The 11,691-nt window shown below is 40.5% G+C and overlaps 1 protein-coding gene across 2 annotated transcripts; it reads right to left on the bottom strand.

The window, feature by feature from the left end:
• Window positions 1-1,977: 1,977 nt before the first annotated feature.
• On the bottom strand, window positions 1,978-11,348 carry nars1 (asparaginyl-tRNA synthetase 1). 2 transcript variants are annotated; one of them, XM_041970269.1, is made up of 15 exons: window positions 11,154-11,348; window positions 10,055-10,137; window positions 9,888-9,953; window positions 9,650-9,742; window positions 9,479-9,568; window positions 8,892-8,970; window positions 8,728-8,798; window positions 8,479-8,565; window positions 8,074-8,295; window positions 6,783-6,982; window positions 5,403-5,538; window positions 5,164-5,277; window positions 3,994-4,125; window positions 2,886-3,017; window positions 1,978-2,718 (listed from the first exon to the last, which is right to left on the bottom strand). In XM_041970269.1, exons 1-15 carry the CDS (start codon window positions 11,191-11,193, stop codon window positions 2,587-2,589), a joined length of 1,677 nt encoding a protein of 558 aa, XP_041826203.1. In that variant the 5' UTR covers window positions 11,194-11,348; the 3' UTR covers window positions 1,978-2,586. The 2 variants fall into 2 exon arrangements, with proteins under 2 accessions (XP_041826203.1, XP_041826204.1); XM_041970270.1 differs by having other exon boundaries at window positions 11,175-11,348.
• Between the last annotated feature and the right edge of the window lie 343 nt (window positions 11,349-11,691).

The following is an 11,691-nucleotide window of genomic DNA, read 5'->3' as shown; positions in this document are numbered from 1 at the left end:
AGAAGGGAAAATAATTGAGCGATTTGTTGGCTTTTAACCAACTGAAAGTCACACAGAGGAGAGTCTGGCCGACACAGTACTTATCAGTTTGCTCTCCATCTATAGCTGCGTTTACGTGGAGCACTTTTAATCCGATCGAACATCACATCAACACCAGCTGGGCTCTCCGAAACGTAGCTACTATCAACCAGTTCTTCTGTGTTTGATCCAAATAACACTACTTTAGTTTTATTTAAATTTAAAGGATAGTTTATTACTTTCCAAACATTTTTTAATTGGATTTATTTAATTATTTAGAGCGTAAATGAGTCGGTCAAATTTGACGGTTAAAATTTTTCGAGTGACTAACAAGACTACAAAAGTAATAAATGCATCCGTTTATCAAGCAGATGTAGAGCGGAAATATTATTATTAATATAATTATTTTATCTCGCATGGTGGCGGCAGAATGATGGTCTGGCTGCTTTGTTGTGCCGAACAAATTTGCTCTGCCAAGAGGAGCTTAATGGACACAAGGCTCCTCTTGATAATCTCATTTTTTAATTTGTTTATGTGTTTGAATATATTGTTTTATCTTATTTATTTGCTTTAATGGAATTAATGTAATCTTGCTGGACCTGACTGGAGGGGACAGAAAAAAATGGGAACAGTAATGGAGAGAAGTAAGAAGGAAAGTGGAAAAAAGATAAGAGTGGATAGAGGTAACGACGTTCAATCCAACCCTAACACCAGACAACCAGCTGTTACACCTGTACAGAAACACAGCAGAGAATTTCCTACAGCTTTTACAGGTAAACTAAGCTGACAGTCATCAGTTTGTAAAAAAAAAAAAAAAAACCCAGACAGCACAGCAAGATGTGTCACAACAACCAAAGTACCAGAAACACACATAAAAACAAGAAAAAATAAAAACCTAAACAAAAAAAAGCATATGTATAAACCTGGTGCACACTCAGTGACCGTCAGCATGCAGAGGAGGAGGAATGAGGCGCGATCAGAGGTGAGAGAGATCATATCTATGGAGGCTAGAGCCAGACCAGGGCGGCCCAGAGATCCGGGCGACCAGCGGCAATCCCGGTGCACGAACCCAAGCCCCCCCACCACAAAGACGACCCCGGAGCCACCCCGAGGGCGGCAGAGGAAGACCCGGCCAGAGCCCCCCAGCATCAAGTTTTTATATTAATTATGAAGCTGCTTAAAAAATAAATATTAATTTAATTGTTCAAACAGTTGTGCCTCCTTTTAAATAAAATTGTCACATCAAATCCAACTGGAATGAATCTTTACTTTCAATGACACCGTTCACTTCTACTGGTCGTGGTCGAGCGCCTTGCATGGCAGCTTCCGCCATCAGTGTGTGTGAATGGGTGAATGTGATGTATAATGTAAAGCGCTTTGGGTATCATCCCAGGTACAGAAAAGCGCTATATAAATACGGACCATTTACCATTTACCATTCTACTTAACTTTTTACTTCATACTGAATTTAACCTGACTTTATTTGAAGTCATCAGGTAACGATGAAACCTTAAGTATGGATTTATGTATCGTTGGTAAATCATTTAGCTGGAAGTATCACCGGATGACTACTTCTAGGAGAAAATAAAGGAAAACATTTATCTTAATGAGGATGAATTTAATTAGGACCATGTGACTCTTCTGATCAGTGGGTCATAAGAAAAAGAAAATCAATAACAGAATCAGCTGTTTGGCAGAGATGATTGGGGAAGTTTTTTCATGTGATCAACCCACATCCTCAGCTCTGCTGCTCATCCCACAAATGCATTTTCCTTACAAATGTAGCTCCATTTAAAAGGGAATTAAACAAGCTCCAAATAATTAAACTTTTCTGTCCAGAAGCAAAGAAAAAATCCACCAAATACTAATTTACTGACTTTTTGTGCCGAAATTTAAAAATTAAAAAATAAAAAGGCTAAAGGAAACCCAGACAAGAGCTAAACTGAAGAAAACTCAGTCTCATGATTTCATACGTTTTATTTTAGTGCAGTTTGAGTTTTTAAGGAGATGCAGAACAAACAGTAAGACACTGATGCTGACGGGACATGTGTAAAACAAGCCCCGACAGACAGCACATGCACACATGCACACATCTTCCACCGGATTTCAGTACTTTCCAGAACCATGAAATGTCCCCAGAACCAGAAAATGTGACTTAGAATAACTGTTTTGACTTTGATATTTTCTCCGTCTTCATTCTGAGTGACTTGTCCTGTAGGATTACATTTTCAGCCACAAGCACTCAGATTAGTATTTGTGGCTCGTTTCTAAATATTTCATTTGGATGCTGATGTGTAGAGAACAGCAGGAAGGCTGGAAGTGTTTTATTAGAATGAAGGTGGACAGAAATACAACTTTGCAGCCGCTACGAGCAGAACTTATCGATGCGGAGAATGTTTGTGGTGAAACATCACGGAGTTCACTGTGAGATCTGCAGAATTTAGGCTGACTACAGAAGAGGAAACTATGACGTGTCAGATGTTTTATGTAGAGGTAATAATGGCTGAGAGAGCGCGCAGCCATGTTTTATGTTCAGCTAACTGTAAATGTGAGCGTATGTTTGTGTGTTCAAGGTCTGCAGCGCTGGATGAATCGTGGGTATAGACAGACGTCTCGGATGTGATGTCTGTTCAGCAGCCAGGTGAGGAAACGCTCCAGACCCAGACCGTAACCGCCGTGAGGACATGTGCCATATTTCCTCTGAAAGAAAGAGAAGAAAAACTTTAGTTTCTTTTCTTTACTACCAGTTTTATTCTTGACGAGCATGATCGTTGCTGGTTATCCAACAGCTTAAATGACTTCATGTAAATTAAATTCGAACTATAACGTATTGAATTTAACTACAAAGGAAGCGGCTTTCCTCTGACCTGGTCGGTGTACCAGTAGTACGGGGTGGGGTCGATTCCCTCCCTCTTGTATCCCTCCAGCAGCTCTTCAGAGTCCCAGATACGCATGGAGCCTCCGACGATCTCGCCAACGTTTGGCATCAACACATCCACCTGCAGCGAACACACACACACACACACACCAGTTAAGGCTCGGTAAGCCTGTTACATGCTCTCATTGCCTAGAAAACAAGAAAAACATGGTCACCTCTCGCCGAGTACTCAACACGCTTTATTCAGAGAACGGACGGATCTTATAAGTAGATTTCTTTTTTATTAAAGGCGGATTTTTGTTTTAGCCGCTGCTTGTTCCAACCACGCCATCTTGAAATGTCCATTAACTTACTTTTGATCTTTGCTGTAACAATTAATCCTGATTAACATGTAAATGAAGTGATTTTATCCTCATGACGGCATAACAAAAGTTATTAAAGTAAAAATCTGTTTTCTACCATCCACACAGCTGAAGTTCGTCTCAGTCAGGATAGCTGAAAGCTTGCTAGAACATCATGTCCACTATTTAAACGTCTAAATCTTCATGAAGAAAGACCACTTTAAAGGTCCCATGCTGTACATTTTTACAGTAGTTTCTTATGGGCGTCAGAGGTCAAACAACACTGTTTTCTAAGTGTATTTCCCCAAATTCAGCCCTGGTCCTTAATTTCAGCCATTCCAGATGCGGCTCTAATGAGAACAGGCTGTTTCTGTGTCTGAACCTTTAAATGTTCAGGAGTGGTGCCTGTCCACGCCCTCTCCACGCTCCTCTCTGGGAGAGGATCGGGCTTTCGCTGGTGCCCATTCGGTGATTTCAGAGGGCAGATTCAGCTAGCCGGGGGCGGGTCAATGACAGCATCCCCTAGAGGGGTGAGTGGTTATTTCCTCTGTGAGGTCACAAAGGGAAAGATCTCAGATTCACCCGTTTGAGCTCACATTCATTAAATAGTGGAGCAAGTGAGAGAAGACAGAATTTTTGGGCCGCATACACAGGCTATGACTGTTAGAAAACTTTTAGTAAATGAATTTTGCATACTATGGGACCTTTAAGTAACATATGTTGCCGTCCTCTCTGTGATCAGCGCAAAGTTCGTACCGACTCGGTGAGTCGCCTGTCCTCGGGACAACGCTGCATGTAGAAGGATTTGATCTCAGTGGGGAAACGACACAGCAGGATGGTCTCGTTGATGGAGTCGGTCATCAGCCTCTCTGGAGCCTCAGGGATGTCCTGAAGGACAGCGGGACAGACAGCAAATGGTTAAACTGATCATTCATTTATTTATTTTGATTTAACTGGACATTATTAAATAATAATGCATTCTAATTATGTATATAAATAATGTTATTTATTTTTAATGACTAATTATAATGAAGCAGCTTCACCAGTTTACATTAGTAAATATACCAAGAAACAAAACTATTTTATTAGAAAATGAATTTAATTATTTTACATAAATATGAAATCTTCCAAAAGCATATTTTCAATTATTTTGTGATCTTATTACAAAACAAAAAGAATGTTGAACCTTGTACAAACTTGTGTTTAAACTTGTACCTGAATTTGTTTACAGTTATGTTAAAAACTACATAACAGTGAGGAAATTAGGGGAATAAATAAAGACTGGAATCAAAAACATTAAATATTAAATAAATTAAACGTTAAATAAAAATAAATCACAGTAAATAAAAACAAATATATATTAGATCAAAAGAAATAAAATGGAAAAACGGCTGGAAGCCTTTTGTAGTAAATCGGTGTGAAAAGGCCCTGGATAGATCAACATGAGGCTTCCTGCTGCTTTCAGGTCGGTTCTGAAACTACAGGAAGGACAGCAGCGCCCTCTACAGGTGCATCGGACAACTACAACCTTTAACACCATCATTTTATGTCCTCTCTTCCTCTTCATGTTTACATTTCCCTCCTATAATTTAGAGCAGGGCTACTCAATTCGGTCCTACGAGGGCCGCAATCCAGCAGGTTTTCCATGTATCCCTGCACCAAAACACCTGAGTCAAATTAATGAGTTATTGTGTAGAACCTGATTGGCTGTTAGAGCCACCTAATTTGACTCAGGTGTGTTGGTGCAGGAATACATGGAAAACCTGCTGGATTGCGGCCCTCGTAGGACCGAATTGAGTAGCCCTGATTTAGACTATTCTTCTTTTGTTTCCCTAAAACCATCTTTAATTATTCTGTGATTAGAAGTTTATTTGTTTTTTTAAAGGAAGCATAAATAATGAAAAACATGAAATATTAAATATTAACCTCTCCAAACTCGTAGTAAGTCCCGTCGTCCTTCTTGATATCGTGCTCTTTGAGCCACTCGATGGCTTCGGTGTAGTTCATCCTCCTGAACGGCCTCTTGGGCGGCTTGAAGTTCTGCAAATCATCACAGTAAATATCAACTCTGCTACTGTGACGGCTGTCAAACGCCTACAACGAAAGGAGCTGGATGTACTTTCAGTGTTTGTGATAAAGGACGTATGCAGAGATGTGTGCTGTACCGGGTTGATGTCGTAGAGCAGCTGGGCAGCAGGAGATTTTAACACTCGGTCCACCACATCACACACCAGGTCCTCCAACCTGTTCAGCAGATCCTCAAACGAAATGAAGGGGCACTCGGCCTCGATGTGGGTGTACCTGAGCACAGACATTTCACCTCCTTAAACCACAATGAGACTTAAGAAGCAGCAGAAAACTCAATCCGTGTTTTTCAGCCTGCTGTCCTCGACTGCAGGGTTAATGCAGGAATCCTAGAGGTCAATTTACTACCTTTTACTACCTTTGTTGCTACTTCTACAATATTTTTTACTACCAACACGACATTTTGTGGCATTTTTAGGAGGAGGGGTGGATGTGCAGCCCTGAGCCATGCGTGATGATGGCCCAAGACAAAACGCTATCCCACCTACTTAAAGGTATGGGTGTGATGTTGTCTTGACTAAGACACACACATCACAAATATTCCAAACCCGTTTCCAGGAGACTTGGAAAAAATGCTAATAAACAGGTTTTGGAAAAGCTCCCTGATACAGTCTTTTGAATCATTTTAGCAGAACCGGACTGGGACAAAAAGTCAGGCCAGGAGTCGTACACTCACACAGGCCGTGATACTGCATATACTGCACACATATGCTCACATGCAAGTACACACATGCATGCATGCACACACACAGGCTAAGTAATCACCAAAGCTAAATATTCTGTAGACAACATTCACACCAGTCCAGCTTTCCTCTCTCCTCATCAAAAGAGTCAACACAACAGTCCCAGCAGGACTCCATCATTCATCTCATATCATGTCAACCAGAAACAACATGACTGAGTCAGCAAATAATTCAGATGCTCATTTACCATAAATATAATATGCTGACATCATTATCACTGCAACAGTAAAAACAAGAAGTGTTCAACAGCAGCTTACCCTGATGTGATTCAACTAACATTAGAAAATGAAAGTCAATAAAGTGGTTTGCTAGTATCAACATGAGCCACGCCTGCACACAACCGATCAACCAATCAACGCTGGCCCAGCTCCTGCTTTCATTTATATATATATATATATATATATAATATTTTTATATTTTTTTACAGATTTCCATATATCCATATATTTATATTATATATATATATATATATATATTTTTTTTTTTTTTTTTTTTTACTTTTTTTGTCTTTTTTTAAACAAACTTAAAACTAAAAATCTGCATCAATGGAAAACTTAAAATATACTATTGAAAAATTTATGACCAAGTCAAACTGTGTTTGCTACCTTTTTACGAACTTTCAATGGCCTTAATTTTAGCTCATTTTAATGACTAACTTTCACTATGCCGCGGACACCCGGGATTGTTTCCCGTTACCGCGCTGACCAGCTGACTCACTCTGACAGGTGTCTGCGGGTGCGAGACTGCTCGGCCCGGTAGGACTGGGCGATGCAGAAGGTGTCGCCGAGGGCGGGGATGCAGGTCTCTAGGTAGAGCTGCGAGGACTGCGTCAGGTACGCCTCCTCGCCAAAGTAGTTGAGGTTAAAGAGCGTGGAGCCGCCTTCCACCTGAGTCTGCACCAGGGTCGGCGGAGTGATCTACACCAGGAGGAAGAAAGGGTGGTTACAGAGAGGGTGGGTCTTGGTCCATGCAGGTCCAGAGAGACTCAACTTTTAAATAAGATGGAAAAACAATTAAATAAATTAACATAAATGAATTTTAAGGAGATTTTCTCCATGATAGTTTTCATTATTAGTTGTCTAATTCTGTTAACTCACCGTTTACCGTTCGGTCTCCAGGAGTAAAATTAAGGCCGCGTAATTTTACAATTTAACTGTTTAAGTTTAATAACCAAATTTACTGCAACATCCACTTCAGAGGATTTTCCTGAAGCCAAATCGTTTTACAGACAGGTTGCTGCTATAGAGTCCTACATCAGCGAAGTAGAGAAAGTTGTATGCTATCTCAAGTACTTTTACTTGAGTGTTACTGTAGTCGGGTTTTAGGTTTACAACGAAGCATCTAGAAAGAGCCGTTTCATCCAAAAGTAAATAAATACTCAAAGGATCAAATACGCAGAGGAAACTAATGAAAAATAAAAACAAAAATACATTTTACAACCATCTAAAATTTACATTTCAAAGTATAATGAGAGTCTTCTGAAAGAAATTATTACCTAACTGAAAATTTTATATTTTAATTAATTTCATGGGCTTATTAATTTATTTTATACAGTTTTATAGTAAACAGCTCCTCATAGAATTGGACTAAATGATTTGTTAAAAGTAAAAGTTTATATTAATTTTAACGTTTGAGCTTATTTTGATTTTGCTGACAAAATATGGAAAAAGATTAAAGCTTAAACTATGACATTATATGAATAAATAAACCCTGTAGCCAAAGAACCAGAGGAACTCTGGCAGTGCAGGACGCTGTCGCTAATGTAAAAAGCTCGTATGAACGCTGTGAAAGCTGCTTCTCAGTCGATGCTACGATGTGAAATGTGAGCACAAATGCACCGTCTGAGTTACCCCCCCCCCCCAAAAAAAGAAGCAGCAGTGAGTTAACGAGGATGACCAACGTTACCAAACCCATCGCTGAGCTTTTACTACCTTTAAATTTTTTTGTCAAATAAAAGCTAAAACAGGAAAACGTTTATTGAACATGGGCTCCAGCCGCTGTGCTTCACCTCGTAGTATCCCCGGCTAAAGAAGTGGTCTCTGAAGCACTGCGTGACCGTGGACCGGACCCGGAGGACCTTGGAGACGTTCTCCCCTCTGATCAGCATGTGTCGGTTGTTCAGCTGGACGTCCACGTCCGACTCTTCGTTCAGCAGGTTGTCGGCTCCGCCCGCCGGAGCCAAACCGACCAGCTCCCAGAAGTCGCAGTGCAGCTCGTGGCCGCCGGGCGCCTGAGGGAGGAAGACGATGGAAGAACTCACTGAACACCTTCCTCACGCACCATTTTCACCCATTATTAAGCTCGGTTTTAATCTTAGTTACATCATAATGGAGCAAACTTACTGGAAGTCTTGGAAAAGGATCTGATGTTTGAGTTTTAGTGTTTGAGTGTGAGTTTTAGGGCAGATGTTTACCTGTTTCCCTTCAGGAACTGGAGTGATGATCCCGTACAGAGCTACGGTGCTCTCTGTGGACAACACCAAGCCGTTGTAGCACTGGCACTGAAGAAAAATCACTAAGTCAACACTTAGAGTCTGGTGCACCAGATCAAGCCCTCACTGGGTCTCATCTTCCTGCTAAAATAACTGTTTTTCTAAATCTTTGATTGGAGCCAAATGAAAACAATGAAAACTGTGGAATTCAGTGACGATGTAAAGCCGTACCAGCTGGTCAGACAGGACACACTGGAGGAAACCAGTTCCATCTCGCAGCACGATGAACATCAGATTCTTTCCTGTAGGACAGAAAAGATTCATTTAAGTTCAACAGGAAATTTAATGAATCACAAAAAGTGACGACCAGTTTCCCTTCGCCATCCTCCTCTCACCCTGTCTCCTGAGGCGATGAACCCATCCAAACACCTTCACTCTCTGACCTCTCTTGGCCTCCAGATGACCGATTTTAACCTGGAAAAACACAAAAGTTGATGAGTTGTGCATCTGAAACAGAATAAAGAGAAGCTCACGTTTTCATACGACTGTTAGTTGGATTTCTCTGTTTGAAATTAGTGTGGATGATTTCCATTTCATTCTTTATTCAGATCTATGAACATGCAGCTAGATTTGAAATTCTGTTACAGGGAACAAATTTGAACTTTAATGATGTAACTCTGTTACTAACACCGTTACTTTTTGTAAGAACTAACTAGTAACTATAATTAATTCTTTGTTTTTAACTAACGTGCCCAACACTGCAGATGAGTCAGGTTGTAAATGTTTATGCACGATATGCAACCATTTTAGATCCTGGAAAAGTTATGACGTTATCCACAAGCTGTTTTTAATAAGTTTAACATCCTGTAAGAAAGAAGAAAAATCTAGAAAAATCAGAAATTGTATTTGGTTTGAAAAAGAACTAGAGATTGTATTTTCAGGCCTTATCGTCCAGCACTAGTCTGAAATATGGAAGCCTGACCGTTTCAGGCGTGGGCAGGCTGGGGTCATTCACAATGACAATCTTCTTGGCCTCCTCCAGGTTCTTCTCTCTCCTCTCGCTGTCCTCTGCCTGCAGAACAAAACAGCGCCAACGTGAAGAAACACGTCCACTGCTTCCTGGTCTGTCTCCTCGTTTATACTGGATACAAACCTCCTTTTTATCTTTGGCATCGCTCTTCATCTGCTCACGGTTAAAAGCCTTCTTTGCATTCTTCATCTGCGTCTTAGAGATCACTGCCCAACGCTGACAAACACAACAAATAAAAAATAACCAAAACATAAAAGTATATGAAGGCAGATCCTGAAGCTCAAATAATATCTGTAAACTAGAGTATCAAACAGCAGAATAGAGGACTAAATGTGTTTATGTTGGGGGAAAAAAAGCCAACCTCTCCCTCCTTCTGTGAGTCTAGGTAGATGACTGGAAACGGCTCCTTTCCAACAAACAACAGAGCCTGAAGGATTTGACAAGAAACTAAATAAGCTGCTGACAATTCAACCAAAAATATATCAAAAATATTCCTGCATGCATTCCTCCCATGCAGCAGCTACTTGCCTGGAGAGTCGTTTTGAAGGGTTTCTGCTCAGAGCCGTCGCCATCCTGATCGCTGCCACATTTGTCGGACACGTACATCTCAGCTGAGGAAAAAATGCTCACATTTACAAGCGTTACAGAATAGATGAGAACTGTCATCTCAAAATGAGCAAATCCCCAGCCCAACACAAGCCCTTTGCACTTTTTTTTTTTTTTTTTGTGGAAGCAGTTCCACGATCTAATCAGACTTTCAATTAATTTTGTTTTCACTTCAAACGTAAATGAGCATTTATTGTTGAGGTTATTTGAGGGGATTCACTGAAGTGGCTCGACTCTGTCACCATGTGATCAGAAAGGAAAAAAGAAAATGAAGCAAACTTCTTTCCTGAACAATAACTGAGGCTGGACATTATGCCATCTGATGTATTATTGATACTGGACAAACATAAGTATGATCACCAGGGCAATAACACATCAGATACACTGGTTGTAATATTTATGTTATTAACGACGGCAGGCTTTAAATCTCAGTTTAGGTTTATTACTCACTACCACTTTTGTCATTAATGTATTTGAGTCTGACCTTAAACCTAACACTTTTAACAGATTTACTCTGAATTTCATTGCAGCAGCATGAAGACCTGACATTACACCGGTGTCATTGGATTTAGTCATATTCTGATACAGAACTGACACTTTAAGTGCCTCCGTCGTTTTTTAAAGGCTAAAACAAAACTGTTGTGAAATTTAAGTTTGAGAATCCAGTCTTTTAAGGGTAATTAAGACATTTGCAAAGTGTGGTTAGTATTAAGCAATGACTGAGATTCATTAATGACAGACGCACCCCCCCTGGCCTCTGCGACAGCTGTCCTAGCTAACTGTTAGCCTGTGGCTGGCTCTTTATCTGCGGGTTTCATTCATTCTCCGCCAAAGCTCGGTAACTGTGTTAATAAACTCTAAATGAATGGATATAAAAGAACAAATATATAAAGACCCAGAAACCAGCGTTAGTCGGTCGTCTAGCTGCTACCATTACCTGAACTGATGCAATAATCTCGAGACATGCATGGAAGCAAGCTAATAAACTAGCTAGCTCTGACTGAGCTCATCCTTTCCTTACCCACTGAGACTTGTCCCACACCTTTTGTTATATCTGTCATGTCGGCCCAGGTTCGACAACGAATCCGTTGAGGCACAAACTAATTAATCTTATTCAAAAAGATGGACAATGAACACGCAGAGGTGGCTGCTGGTTACGTCCGCTCTACCAAACGTGCAACTTTGCATCAGCCGTGACGTAGTCACGGGAGGAGTTAGCTGTGGACAACAGCGCATCGGCATTGGGGGTCTGATCGCCTGATCTGATTGGTGAGCGTAATTACGTCACTTCTGTGACGGGAAATGTGATTGGTGGCGTTCCAAATGTTGCGTTCTCGGAAGCGAGGAGAATGCGATGAGGGTACTTTCAATTTTGAATGTCAGGGCTGACAAACAAATATTACTGAAATTACTGACGAAATGTACTTTTCGGGGCAATTTCTTTCATTATTTCTAGTTAGATTTGGAAATACAAAATGTGTTCAAATCCAACAAATGTGTGAATCAAAAATTAGTCTTTGGTTTTAGCGAAGTCTTGTTCATGAAGGTCCTACATAACA

Source organism: Melanotaenia boesemani, chromosome 19 (assembly GCF_017639745.1).
Source record: "Melanotaenia boesemani isolate fMelBoe1 chromosome 19, fMelBoe1.pri, whole genome shotgun sequence".
Lineage (NCBI taxonomy): Eukaryota > Metazoa > Chordata > Actinopteri > Atheriniformes > Melanotaeniidae > Melanotaenia > Melanotaenia boesemani.
The sequence above is the reverse complement of the archived record's forward strand: the minus strand, read 5'-3'. Positions and strand labels throughout refer to the sequence as shown.

Coding starts and splice junctions, on each gene's coding strand:
- nars1 (XM_041970269.1), bottom strand. CDS start 11,193: ATGACAGATATAACAAAAGGTGTGGGACAAGTCTCAGTGG. Junction 6,983..8,073: donor TTAGCCGGGGATACTACGAG/GTGAAGCACAGC, acceptor CTCCTGGTGTAG/ATCACTCCGCCGACCCTGGT. Junction 5,278..5,402: donor TGCTCTACGACATCAACCCG/GTACAGCACACA, acceptor GATGATTTGCAG/AACTTCAAGCCGCCCAAGAG.